Source organism: Amblyomma maculatum, chromosome 11, assembly GCF_055883805.1.
Source record: "Amblyomma maculatum isolate TAMU_Amacu chromosome 11, ASM5588380v1, whole genome shotgun sequence".
In the NCBI taxonomy this organism is placed as follows: domain Eukaryota; kingdom Metazoa; phylum Arthropoda; class Arachnida; order Ixodida; family Ixodidae; genus Amblyomma; species Amblyomma maculatum.
The window spans coordinates 102,911,800-102,933,167 of NC_139354.1; the positions used below are offsets into that span (position 1 = coordinate 102,911,800).

At 48.3% G+C, this 21,368-nt stretch overlaps 1 protein-coding gene and 1 pseudogene across 1 annotated transcript; both read right to left on the bottom strand.

Annotated features, from left to right (window-relative positions):
• Position 1: 1 nt before the first annotated feature.
• LOC146174517 (uncharacterized) lies at positions 2 to 19,129 on the bottom strand (annotated as a pseudogene).
• LOC146174518 (uncharacterized) lies at positions 19,126 to 19,911 on the bottom strand. Its single transcript, XM_084585409.1, has one exon. The coding sequence runs from the start codon at positions 19,909 to 19,911 to the stop codon at positions 19,126 to 19,128; it is 786 nt and encodes a 261-aa protein (XP_084441535.1).
• Positions 19,912 to 21,368: the final 1,457 nt, after the last annotated feature.

The window sequence follows — 21,368 nt, forward strand, 5'->3', positions numbered from 1 at the left end:
ACTAACTCTTATCTTTAAGCAGCTGCCAGTCCTCTAATGAAAGCAAACAGTTCACACCCTCTGCCAGCTCATTGGTGAGGGCACATACTATGCCTATCTTTTGATCTTCTGCAACTGTTCCCGGCCTAGATATTTTTACAGGGATCGTCGCCAACTTCACCTGAATGGAGCTGCCGAAAGCTGACACTAGTTTCACTGCCCCAGATGGTTCCGTCAGCGCTTGCGGTAGTATACTTTCACGTATTACTGTTATTTCACTACCAGTATCAAGCACTGCCTCTGTGCAAACATCTCCGCACACAAGATCTACAAAGTGGAGCTACGATGTGGCTGCCCTCGAACTTTGCATCGGTACCTTAACTTTAGCAGTTAAACCCGTACTTTGGTTTGAAACTGGTTCCTTTGCTTCCGTCTCATCGGCCCGCGCGACCTTCTGCACCCTCTTTAGGTGCCCATTTACTTGTTTCAGGCGCGGTTTATTTCCTGTTGCTTGCGGGCAATTCCTAGCAATGTTCCCCTGCCCATGGCATAGATGGCACTTTACTATGGGCTTTTCGGAATTTATCTGTTTTTGGCCCATTTGCTGCACTGGCGCCGTAAGCTGCTTTGTAGCTCGGCCTTTACCTTTTGCTTGATCAAAGATCTGTAGAGCCTTTGATAGCCCTTTAGGCTTCAGCCAACTCTCTCCTTCCCGCAGGCGCACATATTCGATGCCCTCTAAGCTGAGACCTGCCTTAATGCGATCAGACACCATTAGGTCAGTCAGCGCCCCTACTGAGTCCACCTCTCTAGACTGGATGTAGTATGCTGGGCACATTTTCACGCGTGATGCAAACTGAGCCCACGTCTCCTCCTTCCTTTTTGCTGCTTTTTCAAATCTTTCCAGGTACTCAGTTGGGGTGAGTTTTAGCTCAGTTAGAAACGCTGCTTTCACAGCCTCGTAGTCCGTGCATTCCGCTCCATCGAGGTTACGAAGCAAGTATCGGACTCGCTCTGTCATTGCCGGCATAATTAAATGCACTCGGTTGCTGTACGGCACACTGAAAGTGACGAACAACTTCTCCACCTCATCAAACCACAGTGGCACATCAGCATCGCATGGCATTTTGTAGCCCTTAAGGACTTTCGCACACTGTGCTATTGAATCTGGGCCTATACCTCGCTCATCGCTCCGTCCCGACCCAAGCGGGGACAGTCGACCATTCGACAGCCCAAGCTCCATCTGCTTTAAGGCTAGTCGCTCCTGAGATTCAATTTCACGCATTCGTAGCTCCATTTCCAACTCCATACGGCGAATAGCCATCCTCTCCGTCTCGGCTCCTGTAGCGTCTAGTGACAATGTTGGTCTCTGGTCGCTGGCCTGTAACCTGCTCTCCACATTGTAATCACCCTCCATAGTCACTACCTCACTCTGATCAGTAACCATTTCTACTCCGCCCCTAGCGATTGCTGCTCCTATTGAGGATTTGACCTCGATTCACTCTCAGGATTAGATTCGCTTTCTTTAGCGGCTAGAATTCTCCTCGTCTCGACCATAAGCGTCACAAACCAACCACCATGCCAACTCCAACAAACGCAAGAAATCCCACTCACCCGACGCAGATCTTTTGTTGTTTGCCGCCCAGAGCCCGGATGATGCGTCCGCTCCAACGGCGTCGGTGGCAGCCGAGGTAGAATCGTCCCTTGACGGTTCCTCGCTGCTCCGTGTCGAATGACCTGTGGTTGCCGGTGCAATGCTTGTCCTTGCAGATGAGACGTGCCGAACCCTGTCGAGCTGCGCCAGTAGAATTTATGTCGTTCGTTCCGTTTAGGAAGGTTCTTTAAACACTTCCTGTTCGGCGTAGAGAAGACCAGGAGGCGTACTTCAAGGTGATGATGGAAGAGCATATATTTACAGCAGGACACATCTATATACAGAGTAAAACTGGAACATGAAATGAATTTACAAAAACAACACTCTGCGCTACTTTACTCTTCGACCTAACTGGTTAGAGCCTAAGCAGAACAGCCGCGTTTCATGCCCACGCATGGAGCCCCAGCTCAGACTGGACGGAACTCTCTTAGATCACGTTTCAATTTACATATTCACAAAACAAAGAAATAGGGGCGGTCTTTTTCAGAGGCCAGCCCCACACATCAACTGTCCAATAGGAAATATGCTATATGGGCACAGCCCCATGGGTTGGCCTTAGCCTCTAACCCAGGGCTCGCACTAGCAATACAAATTACAAACAAACAAAGCACGGCAAAATTCTTTCCCCTGTGAGGGTGTCGAACCCTCTCCTCTCGTGAGATTTTCTTCCCACTTGTCTCCCGCACACCGTCGCCTCATCCACGCTGCCGCTGCTGGCCGAATCCTTTCCACAGTGCATTGCCCCTCGCCACTTGTGTTTACCACTGCGAGTGACAACAAAGAAAGGGAAAGATTAACCAGCCGCCATTCCGCAGGTGGCTGGTTCTGGCTTGCCCGCTCTGAGCACAATGCCCGCGTGAACTCCTGAATGCTTTTTCGGGCGCTCTTTTGTCGCATCTGCAGACAGAATAAACTCCATTTCTCACTGCTCAAAGTTGCAGTGTAACAAAAAAAGGGCCAAAGGGTGCTTTGGGTGCTCGCTACCGGCCAGAACTAAGGGTGCCAAGATGCGTGCACCTGGGGCGCACGTGCAAGTGATTATCCTTTGGGCGCGGCCTTACAGGTACCCTGCCAATTTTTCTTCAACGAACATACGGCGCAATCTTTGAAGGATACTGGGCGATTTTGACAACAGTATTGTATTCTTTGCAGCGGTTCACCTCGGCGGCAGGGACCTTCACCAGCTCTGGATCTGCGGGACAGTGCTAGGCCACTATCAAAGCACCTTTCTTGATAGTTTTCATACTGTAGTCAATTCATAACAAGGATTCTTTGGATTTTTCAGAAACATCGCACCACTCTTTTCCCAACAAGTCTTGTAGCGACCTCTCTGGTGGTATGGGTAAATGAAGGCTTGGCATACATTGGAAAGCATGAGCAATCACTTAGGACCAAAGGGTGAAGAAATGACGGATAATGAAGCATAGGGCATTGTGGGGATACAACAGGTATGAGTTTTTGAGGGGTATTTGGAAAGGAATTATGGGGCCTGGACGTAGTTTCGGAAATCCGGCTTTGTGCCTAAAATCATAGGTACAGTCGACATTAGAAATAAATCAGAGTGCCGTTGGACGATTAGCACTAGGTGCCCACGGCAAAACCAATAATGAGGCTGTACACGGAGATATGGGCTGGACATCTTTCGAAGTACGGGAAGCTCAGAGTAAAATATTATATAAGGAACGCCTGAGGAAATTGAACAGTAACAGATGGGCAGCTAAAGTATTGTAAGGTAACGCGAAGGTCGGACTTGGGGGATCAGGTTTAATTGGAGACCTGAAGCATTGGTCGCACACTGAAGCAAACCACACTCCGCGATGACGATGGGTATCTACAAGAGAGAGCAGGATGAAGACGAAGCAGCACGTTCAGCCGTGTGGAAGATGAAGCGCCACACAGTGCTCTCACTATTTCAACCGTGCAGTTAAAGCGGCCAGCCTGGCCGCAATTATACCGCAGGATTGCGCCGAATAAAAGGCTTCATGCGTGAAGCGTGGACAACTTCAGTGCCACGGTAACGACTGTCCGGAGGAGGGTAAACAGTGGAGACGCGATAGTTGAACCGGGGAGGTTTTTGCAAGAACTGTGTAAGGACCAATGTAACGGTGCCGGAACTTGTCACAAAGTCCTGGAGTGCGTATTGGGGTCCAAAGTAACACCTCGTCGCCGGGACGGAACGAAACTTGGCGATGGGTTGCATCATAGCGGCACTTGCGGTCTTCCTAGCTAGCTTGCGTGGTGACGCGAGCAAGCCGGCGAGATTTGGCCACTCGGGAAAGGAACTGGTCAGGAAGATAGGATGAGGAACTGGCATGTGTAGCAAGGAAAGAGGCATCAAGAAAGGTAGCCGGATAACGACCGTAAACGAGGAAAAACGGGGTGTAACCTGTGGTCTGCTGTACAGCCGTATTGTAGGCGAACGTAACAAAAGGAAGTATTGTATCCCAGTTTCGGTGGTCATGGTCGACGTACATAGAAAACATGTCAGAAAGCGTGCGGTGGAACCGCTGAGTCAACCCTTTGGTCTACGGGTGGTAGCTGGAGGTCAATTTGTGATGTGTGGTTGAGGCCTCAAGAACTTCGGCTACAATCGTCGACAGAAATGTCCGACCACGATCGCTGAGAAGAACTTTAGGTGCCCCATGGCGCAGTACGAGCGATTCCAGAAAGAGGGTCCCGACCTCATGTGCTAATCCATTAGGCAGGGCAATGGTCTCAGCGTAGCGTGTTAGGTGGTCGACGGCGGCGGCGATCCAGCGATTACCTCGTGCGGACAACGGAAGTGGCCCGTATATGCCTATGCCAACAACGGCGAAAGGAGTAGCAGGGCGAGGTAGCGTCTGTAGTAGGCCAGCAGGAGGAAAAGTCTGCCGTTTGTGGCACTGGCATGACAGACAAGAGGCGACGTATTTTGCCACGCTTGAGGTGACGCCTGGCCACAAGAAACGGGTTTTCACGCGGTGATAAATTTTATGAATGCCGAAGGGACCGGCTGTAGCATCATCGTGGAAAGCCGCCAGGATACGGGTGCGAAGCACTTTCGGAATAACGGGGACCCAACGAGTGCCTTCAGAGCAATAAATATAACGGGAGAGCACGCCGTTGTCAAGTTTGAACTTTTGGAGTTGCCTGCGCATCCTAGAGGTAGGAGGGTGAGAAGCACCGGTGAGAAGGTCGATTAGGGAAAGACAGTAGGGATCTGCTCGCTGGTGTGAAATAATAGCTTAGCGATCTGGAGCAGCGGCAGGAGTAGCACAGGTGATGTTTGGAGCTCTGGACGACACTGGGACATCGAGGGTGCAGGCAGGAAGGCTCGAAGAAGCACTAGGTGGTGATTCTGGGAGTGTTCAACGAGCAAGAGCATCGGCATCTCGATGTTTGCGATTCGATTTGTATGTGACATCGAAGTGGTATTCTTGCAAATGCAGAATCCAACGACCCAGGCGTCCAGTCAAATCTTTGAGGGTTGTTAACAAACAGAGCTTGGTGATCGGTAACAATCGATATGAAATGGCGGGCGTAGAGGTAGGGGCGGAATTTCTGAACTGCTCAAACGACGGCGAGGCACCCTTGCTCAGTGATGCTGTAGTTGCGTTCTGCTGGTGTTAGCGTTTGACTGGCAAACGCAATTACCTTTTCCCGAGAAGCGGTATCACGTTGCAGAAGTACGGCGCTGATACCAAGGCTGCTGGCATCGATGTGGAGAATGGTGGCAGCAGTGTCGTCGATGTGAGCGAGAACAGGGTCCGAAGTGAAGGCATTCTTCCGGGTTTCAAAAGCCTTTTCGCATTCTTCGGACTAATTGAGAGTAGTATGGTAGGTAAGGAGGTTGTGGAGCGGTGCAGCAGTGGTAGCGGAATTGCGAATGAAACGGCGAAAGTATGAAGATAGGCCAAGAAAACTGCGTAGATCCTTAGTCCGCTGAGATGTGCAAAGTTCAAAACTGCAGCAAATTTGTCTGGGTCGGGTTGAATGCCATCGCGGCTGACGAGGTGGCCCAGGATCTTGATTTCTTTTCTGGCGAAATTACACTTTTTTGTGTTCAGCTGGAGACCGGCGGATGCCAGGCACGTTATTACTTGATCAAGGCGGCATAAGTGATCAGAAAAAGTCGCAGAGAAAATAACTAAATCGTCCAGGTAGCACAAGCAGGTTTTCCACTTAAGTCCTCTAAGAACAGTGTCAATCATGCGCTCAAACGTAGCGGGGGCATTACAAAGTCCAAAAGGCATGCCATTAATTTCGTAAAGCCATCGGGAGTAGCGAATGCGGTTTTTTCTCTGTCGGCTTCGTGCATCAAAATCTGCCAGTAACCGGAACGCAAATCCAACGTGGAGAAATATTCAGCGCCCTGAAGACAGTCGAGGGAGTCGTCAATTCATGGCATAGGGTAAACATCTTTGCGACTGACTTTGTTAAGTGCGCGGTAATCAACGCAAAAACGCACGGACCCATCCTTTTTTTTTTTTGACCAAGACGACCGGAGATGACCAGAGGCTAGGTGAGGGCCGAATAATCTCTCGTCGGAGAATATCATTCACATTATTCTCTATGATTTTACGTTCTGATAAGGAAACACGGTAAGGGCGACGGCTAACAATATAAGTACCTTCTGTAATAATGCGGTGGTGTGCAGAAGAAGTTCGGCCCAAGATCGGAGAAGTCACATTAAAGGAGGCTTGCTGTTTTTGAATTCCTGCAAAGTTTGGCGGTGAGTCGCAGGACGGTCAGGATTGATGGTGCCAAAGAGAACACAGAGAGAGGCATCGGAACAAGCTGCTGGTGAGGAAGAGGGGGTGGTAAGGATGGTGAAGGACACCGGGTGGCGTATTTGGGTTTGCTCGGTACGGTAGGTCTGCAAGGGACAAAACGACAGAAGAGACGAAGAAAGCGGGCTGTTCCGACTAGCATCTACCGCCCCCAGGAGCCGAGCAGCCTAGCGATTAGCGGCGCATGCTTTTTCAATGGGCGTCATGTTGGACGCGGCACTAGCTTGAGAAAGCCTATAAGTAGTAGTAGTAGTAGTAATTGTATTATAGGCTCTCTCAAGCTAGTGCTGCGTCCAACGAGACGCCCACTGAAAAAGCATGCGCCGCTAATCGCTAGGCTGCTTGGCTCCTGGGGGCGGTAGATGCTAGTCGGAACAGCCCGTTTTCTTCGTCTCTTCTGTCGTTTTGTCCCTTGCGGAGCCACCGTACCGAGCAAACCCAAATACGCCACCGGGTGAATGTCGAGGGCACAAGGAAAACATGTTCCTTTAGTCAGCGCAATGGGCTCTGGGGAAGTGTTCGAAGCAGCGACAAGCGCTGTGCCCTGCTCAAACCGAACAAGAGTTGGTGGTAGCGCGATTCCACGGGTTAGATGGCGATCAGAAGGCACGATAAGCACATCTCCGTTATAAATGTCACAGTAGTAGTAAGCGCGACAAGTAGTTCGCATCCAGGGGGCAACACTGAGTCAGTAGCGTCAAGCAGGCGATTACGGGGCTCGGGAGGTTCAGAAGACGGATCGCTCTCGTTCATGTAAATGACCCTGTCACGACACGAAATGCTGGCTGATGCGGCAGGCAGAAAATTCCAGCCTAAAATACTTGGGTGAGCACACGGTGACATCACGGCAAAGTGTACATGGTGGCGGACACCGTGAACAAAAACTCGCACAGTACACTTAGCAAAACGCCGAATTACTGCACCATTAGCTCCACGCAGTTAAGGTCCATCGTAAGGCGTTTTCACTTTTCGCAAGCGGGAGCGCAAGTCAGTGTGCATCACAGAAACAGCGGCGCCCGTGTCAACCAAAGCCTCAATAGATAAACCTTCATCCCAAACTAAAATAATATTCCAGGGACGTTCCGAACAATTTTTGGGATGGCCGAAGAGTACAGTTTTCTCTCCTAAAACTGCAGTGGTCAGTTTTCCGTTAGGCGGGGGGTCGTCAAAGACGCTTGGCGAAGAGGCGAGGTTGAGCGGCGAATAGGCGAAGGAGAACGGCGTCTTGAAAGTCTGTAACCACCAGGAGGAGCAGGGCTTTCTGGCGGGGGTGATGAACGTCGGGGATAATCAGGGTAATTAACAGTTGTTAGAGCCGGAGAAGCGAGGAGGGTAGTCTGCTTCAAATGAGTCGTAGCCGCGGCGTTCATTCTGGAGCCTGCGACGACAGAAGCGGGAAATATGGCCTCGGAACCCGCAGTAATAACAAACAAGGCGGGCTGAGCGCCAGGGGGGGTAGTATGTCGGTGCCGCGGCAGGTGGTGCCAATGCGGTGACATGAGCAGTGGGAGGCGCCGGTGGCGTAGGCGCTTCAACTGCAGGCGGCAAGGACGTGACCTGGGCGTACTTTGGCCCCTGACAGATGGTAGGAGCGACCGGTGTTGGGGGGGAAAAGGCCATTGAGGCCAGCTATTCTTTGATGATGCTACGCAGGCCGGCACTTGAAGGATGTGGCTCAGATGCAAGGCGGCACAAATTACCTTGAGCCGAGAGCTCTTCACGAATTAATCCGCAAATAAGCGCACGGAGGTCAGCGTTGGCATTGAAACCAAAGGCGCTGACAAGTCGATATGATGGCGTCGATCGTGGTAGGGTTTTGCACGGCCAGGGCGTTATAAGCGAGTAGCCCAATACCTTAAAGGACGTGCCAAACCCGCTCGGCCTCTGGCATGGTGTCATTTATGCGCCGACAAAGTGCAAGGACATCTTCCATATAAGAGGTATAGGTCTCATTGGACCGCTGAAGTCGGGCTTCTAGCTTCTTCTTGGCGGACTCTGTGCGAACAGTAGGAGCGCAGAAAATCTGGCGTAGCTTTTGTTCAAAGGTAGCCCAGTCCGGAATCGTCGATTCATGACTTAAGAACCACGTTTTGGCCACATCCGTCAAATAAAAGGACACATTAATTAGTTGAAGAGAATCGTCCCCCCAGTTGAAAGCACTGACCTGGTCGTAGCTGCCGAGCCAGTCATCTGCGTCGTCGCCGCGTAGACCGGCGAACATCTGAGGGTCACGTTGACGGCTACTGACAGTCCAAGTGGAAGGGGAGCTGGGTTCGAGTTGGTAGAAGCCAGAACAGTGGAGTGGCCCTCTTGGGTCATGACGATGGTGGTCGGGGTCTAACGGCGGCCAGAACGGAGCTCCAGGTTGATGCCGGTGACGAAATACCTGTACTTAAAAGTCGTTGACTCACAATGGAGGAAAAGAACTAGGAAACTAACTATTAAGTATGCTCGTCACAAGGACGAAGAAATAAAGAGCATTAGGCAACAGGGGAAGAACACAGAAGGTAAAAACTCGATAAACTCGATGGAAAAGAAACAGAGTGTGAAATTATACCGAAAATGGAAAATGCAGATCAGGAAGAATGCTTTCTTTGATAACTCAAGAGGCAGTGCACTACTTTTAGAAGACGCAGCTACAAAAAGAAATTTAACAATGAAGATGACGCGTGTGCTGTATGTGGTAACTCCAGTGAAACAATTGACCATATTATACTCGAATGTAATGGTATTCATCCGGAAGTTGATACAGGCGCAGTCACTGTTCCTGAAGCTCTGGGCTTTAGAGATACAAGTGGCCGGGTGAATAAACCGGCGGTGCAAACTAGCAAAAAACGACTGGAAGATTGGTGGCTTTGGAGCAGAGAAGCGACATAATGTTAGTAATGTAGAAACAAAAATTTATAAATAGAATAATGGTTTAGTTAACCAATCTAAATCAATAAATAAGATAAAGGGAGAAAAATGAACATTATAGCTACTGCTACCACCCCTTATCAAAGGAGACGCTCCTATATTCCATCCATCCATCCATCGTCATCCCATCTGCCGCAAACACAGGCCATCTACTCACGAGGCGGTAGCTACCAACCGCGGCCTAACTCCCGCTCCTACCGCAGCTACCGCCGAGGGTACAACGTTGGATACTATAGGAGGTGGCCTAGCGGCAGGTGGAACCAACGCAGTCTCCAGGGATGCTTTCATTTCTGCTGGCGTAAAGAATGCCATTGCAGCCAGTGCCGGAACGGCAGTTGCACATTCGGCCTTAACCTCACCCACAACCAAGTATATCATTGCAGCCACGGCACTCCTTGCCTCGCTACTAGTTATACATAGAACAACCACGTAGCACCCCGCAATAAACAATAGTTGAACCATATGGGCATAAGGCATAAGGCATAAGGGTAGATGGAGAATACCTCAGTAATCTGTGATTTGCTGATGACATTGCCTTGCTAAGCAACTCGGGGGATGAACTGCAAATAATGATTGATGACCTAGACAGAAAAAGTAGAAAGGTAGGCTTGAAAATCAATATGCAGAAGACTAAGGTAATGTTCAACAGCCTCGGGAAGGAACAGCAGTTTACATTAGGTAGCGAAATACTGGAAATAGTAGGCGAATATGTCTACTTAGGACAGGTAGTAACCGCAGATGAGGACCATGAAAAGGAAATAACAAGAAGAATAAGATTGGGATGGAGCGCATTTGGCAAGCACTCGCAGATTATGACTAGCAGCTTACCGGTATCGCTCAAGAGGAAAATATACAGCAGTTGCATTTTGCCTGTACTCACCTATGGGGCTGAAAAGTGGAGGCTAACCAAGAGAGTTCTACTTAAGTTGAGGACAACCCAGAGGGCTCTGGAACGAAAAATGGTAGGGGTAACATTAAAAGATAGAAAGCGTGCAGATTGGGTCAGAGAAATAACTCAAGTTAACGACATTCTAGTGGAAATTAAGAAGAAGAAATGGACATGGGCAGGACATGTAGTGCGAAGAGAGGATAACCGATGGTCGCTGATGGTAACAAACTGGATTCCAAGGGAAGGAAAGCGTAGCAGGGGAAGGCAGATAGTTAAGTGGGCGGATGAGATTAAGAAGTTTGCAGGGGTCAAGTGGATACAGCTAGCACAGAACCGGGTTAAGTGGAGAAATGTGGGAGAGGCCTTCGCCCTGCAGTAGGTATAATCAGGCTGATGATGATGATGATGATGATGAACCATATGACGAGACCAGAGTGAATCACTGCTTAATAATGAGCACAACCATAAGCACCACAACCAGCTACACCACCAGCTGAATCTAGGCGTAGCCATAGCTATTGTTTTCGTAATTACCATGCTTACCAAGCTAAGCTACTGCCAATTCTTTTTTCCTCGGGATAGCAATGTAAGAAGAACACTTGCTCAGCTGATTAGTGGGAAGGTATTGCTCCGCCTTCTGTTAGATAATTCTTGCGATTATATTAGGCTACTCCCTGTGTGGCTATACCTATTTTTGTGTCAAACTCAGCCCTATTTCTCAATCACCAGTGGCCAAGGGTCTGCATGCCCCAGGTCGTTTTCACGCAGAGCATTTTAGCAAACTGGTGTGGACCTCGGTTCTGTACGTCCTATTGGTTGCTCAATGTCCTTTGTGGATATAAACTCTAATTCTATATTTCCATCTAATGTAAAGCACTTACCTTCAAGTCTAATATGCAGTCTTCTATGTGATCACCTTCAAAATTTCTGATCGTACTGTAATCATATAGAAACATACTTGCGTAAGTATGTTTCTCTATGCTGTCATTGCCTGCGATGCATCTGTGACTGCGCAGAAATATAAATAATAATAATTGGTTCACAAGAAAGGAAAGGCGCAGTATTTGCCACACTTGCTCTGTGGACACCTGAACCACACCATAATGGAGGGGAGGAAGGTGAGAGTGAAAGTACAAAATGAGAAAGGGGAGCCGTGGTTGAGGGCTACGGAGTAATTTCGACCACCTGGGTATCGTTAACGTGCGCTGTCATTGCACAGCACACGGACGCCACTTCGTTTCGCCTCCATCAAAACGCAGCAGCCGTGGTCGGGGTCGAACCCGGGAACTCTGGCACAGTAGTCGGGCGTCTTACCACTGCACCACCATGATGGGGCGCAGAATCAGCGATTGGAATTTTTTTCAGAGTCTCTTTCCTGGAGTTTTTCGGTTCGTGTCCCGGATTATACGCTGCTATTTTTAGCAGAGTTTGTGGCAATTGGGCTAGCACAACTAAACGTTCCCTGCAGTCAATAAAAAAAATTCTATCAGACTCTCTTTCTGTTTTGTTGTCACTGGAGTCAGCACGGGATGCTCTTTTGAGCCGCTCACTAATTTGCCCCGCCGGGGTGGTGCAGTGGTAAGACGCCCGACTACTGTGCCGGAGTACCCGGGTTCGAACCCGACCGTGGCGGCTGCGTTTCGATGGAGGCGAAACGAAGAGGCGTCGTGTGCTGTGCGATGTCAGCGCACGTTAAAGATCCCCAGGTGGTCGAAATTACTCCGTAGCCCTCCACTACGGGTCCTCTTTCTCTCTTTCCACTTTCATTCCCACCTTCCTCCCTTCCCTTACGGCGCGGTTCGGGTGTCCACAGAGCAAGTGTGACAGTTACTGCGCCTTTCCCTTCCTGTGAACCAATTTTATTTATTTAGCCGCTCACTAAAGTATTTCATACCGGGGTGGGCGAAAGAAATACGCTTCATCTGGGTCCCCGGTCACTAAGGTATTTTCCAGAACGAAGCAGAAAAGTTCCTGGCTAAATCAGCTCTCGATGTATCTGTCTCATGTACCCTCCCTAATATCACCATTTTTTGAATGTCCCGTTTTCAGCGTTTTCAATACCTAGCTGCTTCATGCAAAGATTCCTTGCTATCTACAGCCGAATGCCAGCATCTCATATACTCATGCAAAGTTCGTTCATGTAAATCACGGCAGTGTGAGGTAACAATGACTCTCATGAGATGCAGGATTCCTGGCCTAAATATTTATGTAAATACGGGATCAGCACCACAAACATTTGTGAGGCTTGCGGTGAGATTGAAAATATTGATCACTTCCTTCTCGCTTGCCAAAGGTTTTCACATCAGAAGAGAGTGCATTTAGAAATTCCAATTGCACGCATGGGATTTACGTTGTCGGTGCCACTTCTACTCTCCTCCGGTGCGAGTGCGAAAGGATTTGCATTGCCTCAAATTTGTCAGTACTTACATAACTACATCCCAGCTACGGACTGACTTCCTTGCTAATTATATTCCAAATTTACAAACTTCCAAATTTTTGCTTCGTATTTCGTCCTTTCAATCAGTTATGTTATCTAACACCTTATGCTTTTGTTTATTTGACAATTACTTTAATGCTTAATGTCAGTTTGTGTAGGACATTTGGCAGTCCACACTGAACCCTGGACAATCCCCCTTCGTGGGTGTGTGCCATATATCAAGGCAGAAGAAGAAGAAGCTAGTGCACCATGTCAATCAGCTGCTGTTCGGGCACTTCAGGAAATGCTTCTACGGAGGTCACGTGAGTAACGATAACTGCAGACGCATTTCGCTGATCTACTGATGTGGCATCGTTTTTACGCCGATGAGAAGTCAATCCGGTATGTGGGAAAGAGGATACTCACCCAGGGATCCGTGTGTACCGACAGGCCAAAACCATAATCGGGCATCAACTAGGGTACCATTTTGCAGTACGCGTGGTAGTAAACTATTGGCACAAAACGTTTCCAGTTTCGCTGAGCGCTCTATGTGCTGGTAGGAAATTTGCAGTGCTTTGCAGTGCTTTTGAACTTCTAAATGTCGCTTAGGACACCGCCACCATAGCTGGGATTTCGGTTGCCGATTTAAGGATAAAACAAATTACTTGTCATACGCAATTTCGTCCAGGCTTCGCTATAGATTCAAACACCGCAAGAAGCTACCAATTGATTGTTAATGGTGCTTGCGGCGAATTCCTTGATCCACAGCCCGTCTAATTCGTAACTTACTGTCATATGGTGGCAATCGGGAAGTACGACCGCAGAACTGTGAAACTTCGACCGCGACGTCGCAGAACTAAGGCCTTATAGCGAGTGCTGTAGACGTTTGAATTGAAAAATATTTTTTCCCTGCAGGTGACGTGAAAGCTCACTAGGTTTCAGCTGTGGGCATTTGCAGGCTGTGAATCGAGCGAGAGCGTTCAATTTTTGTTATTTTGTTAAAAACCAAAATCACCTTTTCTACGAGGCTCCCTGCATGCTGTAGTTGCCTGAACGAAAAAGTATTATTTACGCTTGCTTTGTTCATCTGCAAACGGCAAACTAAACGAAATGCTTAAAATGTCCGTTAGACATTGCATATATTTCCTGTGTTGTTTCTATATATTACTTACGTCAGTAGGCGATTTCGTTTTCTTTTCTTATGAGCTTTCTTTGCTTAAGAAAAAGGGCCGCTGTATTGAATTTAAATGAAAGCTTTAGTGCATAGTCTAGCAGTCGCCCAGCGCTCAATTACATACGTCATACTTGTAGTCATCTTTAAAGGGCCTGGCCTTCAACATCTAGTGCAGATTTTAGGAGTATTAGTCTGTTCCACTAACGAAGCTTTCAGCGCTGTCGAAATTCAGCGAAAGCACCTAAAGTACCTTGCTGAGATCAATATGAGTAGTAAGCTTCACTTCCTCAAGAAATACTTCAAATAAGCGAAAAATATTTGGGGCCACTTAAAGGGCACCTGGAGCTGCTTCATAAGTTTACTCAGATAAAGAGGCGAATCTGTTAAGTATGATAGTAAATCAAACCGAGTCGTGTAGCGCCTGCGTTTGAATTGATTTCTCGATCTTTGAATAATTCTTTTTCGTCGTTCAGGCTTCTTCGCAGCATGCGTCTCGGAGTGGGCACATAGATGCACATAGATGATAACGTCATCTACGGCGGTGGTGCATTTCCAACGCTTAAACGCTAACACTGAGGAAGAAAACCAACGCCAGCGGAGGTAAAGGCTGTGAGGCGATGTTTGGCGGCACCGGCCTACTTACAAAAGCAATCGGATGAGAGCAGTTGAAATTTGAAACGTCACCGATAATGGCATCGCCATAAAGTTTATCTGCATACTCTCCCTGCTGTAAGGAGAAGCTTGAAGAGCGTCACGACATTAAAAGACTATTATTTCATATCTTTAAATGGCAGCACAAAATAACTACCTCAGTTCAATCTACAGTTTTCATATAGTCTAATGCGCGCTTCGTCGAAAACGTTTTTTCAGCTTCCGTTTAAGCTCCGTCTTGAAAGTTGATAACAGGACAGCGTTATATTGGCTCCTGTCTGCGGCTCATGTGGCAGATGCTCTTTTGCGTGCATAAGCATTACAGTGTCTGCAGTACTAACCTCTATATTTGTGCCACTATGGTCTCACACATGCTCATCAGAGTGCAATATTCAGCTCCTTCATAGTGCAGAAGACCACTCGAAGGACAGAAATTCTGACCTAATCTAACCGCACAAACGTGTCTACGTGCCCTGCTGAGGGCATTTTGTCTAGCTTTGTATCCAAGGGTGATAGAAGGCTTTAAAGCGATCTAACTCTCCGATAGTAAAGGTGCTCAGTTGGCAGCTCCGTCTGAACCATGTGATCTGCCCACGCAGTCAGCGATAGATGAGTGCCCGTCCCTGCCACCTGTTAATTGCCACCTGATATAGAGGTGCTCGATTATACTGGCTCACAACCTATACATCGACACTGCATTTACTTGAGACTCTGTAGGGTTGAAAATGTGTTTTTCACGGATTGCAATATCAAACTCCGGACACTTTATTCGATCACAGTTTATATATATATATTAATACTAATACTATTATTCATCTTTAATACCATCAATACCAGGTGATTGGTGGCGAAGGGTGAAGCGGCAGCCGCTTGACAACTTTCCTGCATCCTTACAGTTCGGAGCGTCAAGGGTAAATGGGTCTCATGCAACACTAGTACGCAGTGAAATAAGCAAGGAAAACATAAAATGGCTCATATAAGATGAGCATAACATCATTATGTGCTCAACACAACAGTCCCGGTACGTATTTAACACAAGCACAAGCAGTCAACGGGCATTAATTGTAATCATGTAATGTCGAATTTTCGAGCTGCCGACACCGATGATATTTTTTTAGATTTCAGGCAACTCATTAAGTGTATCAGATCGACAGGAAGGCACTTGACAGCATGACGGCCAGAACAAGAAGAACGGATGTTTATTGATGGCCATCGTATTTATAGGTTCCCATAGCTCGGCGCATGCACTGCGCATTACATGTGTTCCTTTATCAGGCTATCACACAAGCCTGATACATCCTTCCATGGTTAACACAAGATCAAAGCAAATGTTCATGTTAATTGATTAAAAGCAGCATCATAATAAAGGCGCTGTGGTGGTCGTATGGTCGAGTCGACCTTCTGAGAGTGGTGATCGTCCTGGTTGATTGGTTGGTTTGTGGGGTTTAACGTCCCAAAGCGACTCCGGCTATGAGAGACGCCGTACTGGAGGACTCCGGAAATTTCGACCACCTGGGGTTCTTTAACGTGCATTGACATCGCACAGCACACGGGCGCCTTGCTTTTCGCCTCCACCGAAAAGCGGCCGCCGAGGCCGGGATTCGATCCCGCGTCCTTGGGAACAGTAGCCGAGCGCCGTAACCACTGCGCCACCCCGGCGGGGTTGAATCTGGAAGGGTGACTGTAGCTGAGGGCGTGGCACCATGGGCTGGAAGTGGGCTGGAAGAGGGCTGCTATGTTGTAGCAGTGTCAGTGCTGGAAAGCTGTGGTGTTACGCTACCAATGCTGTTGGTGTCGTCGTCACTTGTTTCAGCACACTTCTCGCCAGTGTAAAGCAGGTGTCTCCTGTTTCGTCGAAGAACACGACGATCTTCAGTCATGACGTGGTATGACCTCGGAGCAGCTTGTCCAACAATCTTCCCTTTCCGTGACCAAGTCGTATCTCTTAGTCACACCACGTCACCTTTAGCAAGTTGTGGCAACGGCCGTCCTTCGCATGTCTGGCGATGCTTCACCACATCAGTGGCCGTGATTTTGCCGAAATCTGAAATATTAGATTGAAGGCGCCTCCCTTGAAGAAGTTCACCAGGGGATTGACCATCGGCCAGTGGTGTTGAGCGGTAGGCTAGAAGAACTAGCCAGAAGTCGTCTCCTGCATCATCTGTTTTTTTTTTTTTTTCATTATGCGCTTCACAACTTGGACACCTTTTTCTGCGAGACCGTTAGACTGCGTGTAGTAGGGACTGGACGTGACGTGTGCGAAGTCGAACTGCTTGGAAAAGACCGCGAACTCTTGGCTTGCGAACTGGGGTCCATTATTCATACAGAGTTCCACAGGAACGCCATATCGAGCAAAAATAGCGCTGAGAGCCGCAACAACGCTTTTTGCACTTGTGTCTGGAAGTTTCTCGACATCTGGGAAGTTTGAAACAGTCATATACGGCAAGATATGAATGTCCCCCAAAACAAAAGATGTCCGCTCCGACCCTGTACCATGCACACTGTGGCACCAAGCGCACGAGCAAGGGCTCTTTGGCTTGTTTGTACGCAAACTTTCTGCACGTTGAACAGTTCTGAATCAGCTCAGCGATGTCACTGTTGAGGCCCGGCCAAAAAACGAGACGTCTGGCTCTTTCTTTGCATTTGTTCAAACCAAGGTGACCAGCATGAATTCTTTTTAGCATTTCCCGGCGCATGCTCTTCGTTATGACGGCTTTCGTACCCTTGAAGAGTATTCCGCTGATAACGGACAGTTCAGATGAAAAAGGCTTCAGTTCACCTTGAATTTCTTTGTCTGTTGATAGGTCGGTGACGAAAGTGTTCAAGTAGCAATCCCGAGCTGTTTCTTTCGCCAGTTCCTGTTGTGTTGTTTCCGTCACCATGCAGTTCAGGAGCTGAAGTGCGTGAACTTCTACATCTTCCGTAGCACCCGCATTGTCAACTTCGCCTGCCGGAGTCGCTCGTGAAAGCATGTCCGCCAGGACGAGGTGCTTGCCCGGAACGTACTGCAGCACATAGTAGTACCTAAGAAGTCTTAAAAAGAATCTCTGTAATCGTGGGGGCATGTCACAAATTCCTTTAGAAGAAATCGATAACAGTGGTTTGAGGTCGGTCTCAATAATAACCCTCTGGCCGTACACAAACTGGTGAAACTTCTCGCAGCTGAACAAAATTCCGAGCGCTTGTTTCTCAATTTGTGCGTAACGTTGCTCAGGAACTGTTAGCACTCGGGATGCATAGGCCACTGGTCGCCAGGAACCACCGTGACACTGCAGAAGTGCCGCCCCAACGCCATCTTTGCATGCATCGCATGTTATTTTCGTTTCCTTTTTAGGGTCAAATATTGCTAATACGGGCTCTGTCGCGAGTACTTGCGTGACGCTTTTCCATTCTTTCTCGTGACTTTCGGTCCACTCAAACTCGACTTGAGGTTTGATAAGCGCTCGTAGCAGCGCTGTTCCGTCAGACAAGCGAGGCACGTATTTTCCAAAGTATATGACTACTCCTAACATGCGCTGAACATCGGCTTTGCTTTTTGGCGTTGGCATTTGAACCAAATTGCGCACAAGCTTCGGACTTGGGGAAATTCCAGTTTGTCCAATGACGTCACCCTGAAATTGAACCTCGGTTAGACCAAACTTGCATTTTCGGCATTGAATGCCAGTCCTGCCTTTTCGGCGGCTTTTAACACTGCCACTAGCCGCTCGTCATGCTCTTGCCGTGTAGCCCCCCACACAAGAATGTCGTCGATATACACATGCACTCCTGGTAGCCCCTCAAGCATCTGACTGAGCATTTTGTGAAGAACTTCCGGCGCAGATGCGATGCCGCACGGCAGACGCAAGTAACGATATCTACCGAAAGGAGTGGTAAATGTGCATATTTTTGATGTTCTCTCGTCGAGTGGTATCTGGTGAAATCCAGAATTTGCGTCTAGACACGTAAAGAAGCAGGCGCCTGTCAATTCCGCTTCAATATCTTCTCGCCTGGGAAGCTGGTAATGCTGCCTTTTTATATACTCATTAATCCTTCTGGGATCCATGCACACCCTAAGTCTGCCATCTTTCTTTTTGACCAAGACCAAAGGGCTTACCCAGTCGGTAGGGTCGTCTTCCTTTTTGATGATGCCGGCCACCTCCATTCTCTGAAGCTCGTCACGCAGGGGTTGACGCAAGGACAGGGGCACCCGCCGCGCTGGCTGGACGACCGGGACAGCAGCTGGCTGCAGTACCATGCTGTAGGGTTGTTTCATGCAACCTAACCCTTCGAAGACGTGCCTAAAATCTTTAGGTGCTCCATATTCAGCGGAAGCGCTGATAGTATCGATTGACCGCCGCATCAGACCCAATGCTTCGCTTGCTTCAAGCCCAAGTATGGCCTGACGACCATTTTTCACAACGTAAAACTTCACCGTAGAGGCGGCGTTCCCAATTGTCACTTTTTGGACTGTTGTTCCAAAGTTTGTGATGACGCCTCCATTGTAGGCTCGCAGCACAGAGCTAGTAGGGTTCAGTTCGGCAATGTGTAGCTTGCGGTATACTGAAAAGGGTATAATGCTTGCCTGTGATCCGATGTCGACCTTGAAGAGTGCTTCACGACCTGCGATTTGGGTTTTCACAGTCCAGTCCTTACTGTCGCTGCTTGCGATGCCAACGTCAAGAACGTCGAACTCATCGTTCATGTTAAGTTCGCTGACTCAGCTAACGACTGCCTTGGCCGGACAACAAATTGCAAAATGGTGGAGCTTTCGCAGGAGTTGCATCTTTTCCCAAATGCCGGACACTGCTGTTGTTCGTGCCGTCGGTTGCACTTCTTGCAGCGATACGCAGTCCTGTCGAGTGCAGTCTTCTCTTGTGGATCCATACAGTGACGGCATGGCGTTACATACCGAGAGACAGCGTCAATACTGTTATCTGGCTTCTCCCAGATCTGATTTCTACGTGCCACTGATTCCGCTACTCGGCACATTTCTTCAGCCTTTATCAATGTTAGGCCCTTCTCACGGAGCAATTTTTCACGCAACTTTGAATCGTTCGTCCCAAAGACGATCTGATCTCTGATCATTGAATCATTCTGACCTTCGAAGTTGCACTGCGTTGCCTGTTTCTTGAGATCCCGGATAAATTTTTCAAATGGTTCTCCATCCCCTTGCTTCCTCGAGCGAAATGCGTAACGCTCATGCACTTCGTTGCTTACCTCAGCACAGTAGGCCTCAAACTTCGTGACCAGAGTGTCATAATCTTCTTTGTCTTCACCAGCCTCAAACTTGAATGTGTTGAAGACGTCAAGCGCTTCATCTCCGGCGATGCTTAAGAGGAGCGCTGCTTTTGCTGCACCGGTTCTAGGATCCTCTTTAGACGTGGTCGCCTTGATGAACAGTTCCAGTTTCTGCTTAAATCGCTTCCAGTTCTGAGACAGGTTTCCCGAGAGCTGCAAGGGTTCTGGGGGCTTCAGCAGGTTCATCATCGACCGTGGCTAACTGGCCACTTCTGACACCATGTATCAGATCGGCAGGAAGGCACTCGACAGCATGACGGTCAGAACAAGAAGAACAGATGTTTATTGATGGCCATCGTATTTATAGGTTTCCATAGCGTGGCGCACGCACTGCGCATGACATGTGTTCCGTTATCAGGCTATCACACAAGCCTGATACATTAAAGGTGCCTAGTAACTGTTAATTTGTCATGTGGCTCATTACTTATACCCTGGAATCGCAACATCACACGACGTTCTTGCGCGCGTATACTAAACTTAGAATCCCTTCAAATGTCATTGTTTCAGAGGATTGAGTGAAAAAAATTTTATTCACTGCGACAATGTTAAGCGCCTTGTCGTCTAGTATATCTGATGTCGGGGTTGACTTGAGCATCAACGATGGGCCGACGATTAGAGATGTGCATGTGCTGGTGGTAGTTACAAGGTGGAATGGCGTGGCGCTGCTTAGATTGTGAATTATGTCCTACCAACTCCCAAAATAGCAAACCACAAAATACCTACCAACTCGGGGTTTGCTATTGAAATGAAAGGGTTAGAAAGAAATAGGTCCTACCGACACAATTCGATCTCGGGTAATACACTCCACTCCTAGGCCAAGCTGACAGGCTCCGACGGTTGGTTTAAAGCAAGGCTTTACATTTTAGCTCTCCAAGAGATGGGAGCTCCAATTCACCTCATCTGTCTCCTCAGGAACCTGTATGAAGGACAAGAGGCCACAATCAGAACTGGGCATGGTCTTACTGATTGGTTTCCGATTGAGAAAGGAGTGAGGCAAGGCTGCATACTGTCGCCCTGCCTGTTTAACCTATACGCAGAGTGCATCATGAGGAAGGCCGGCCTGGACGAGTCTTCAGCTGGAGTGAAGATTACTGGGAAACGTATCAACAACCTTAGATATGCGGATGATACCACTTTAATGGCAGAAAGTGAAGTGGAACTCAAGAGACTTCTGATGCGCGTACAAGAAGAGAGTGAGAAGTTTGGGCTTAAACTGAACATCAAAAAGACAAAGATCATGGCGTCTTGCCCTATCAAGTCCTGGAGCATCAATGGACAAGAAGTGGAAGCTGTGACAGATTTTCTCTTCTTGGGCTCCAAGATTACCTCGGAAGGAGACTGTAGCCATGAAATTAGGAGACGCCTGCTTCTGGGAAAGAGACCAATGGTTAGCCTTGACCGCCTAGTAAAGAGCAGATACATTAGTCTGCCAACCAAGATCCGTATAACTCGTGCTATGGTCTTTTCAGTTGTGATGTATGGATGCGAGAGTTGGACTGTGAAAAAGGCTGACCGCCGAAGAACTGACGCGTTTGAATTGTGGTGCTGGCGAAGACTCTTGAGAGTTCCTTGGACTGCCAGAAGATCAAATCAGTCAGTATTGTCGACCATAAATCCTGACTGCTCATTGGAGGGTCAAATTC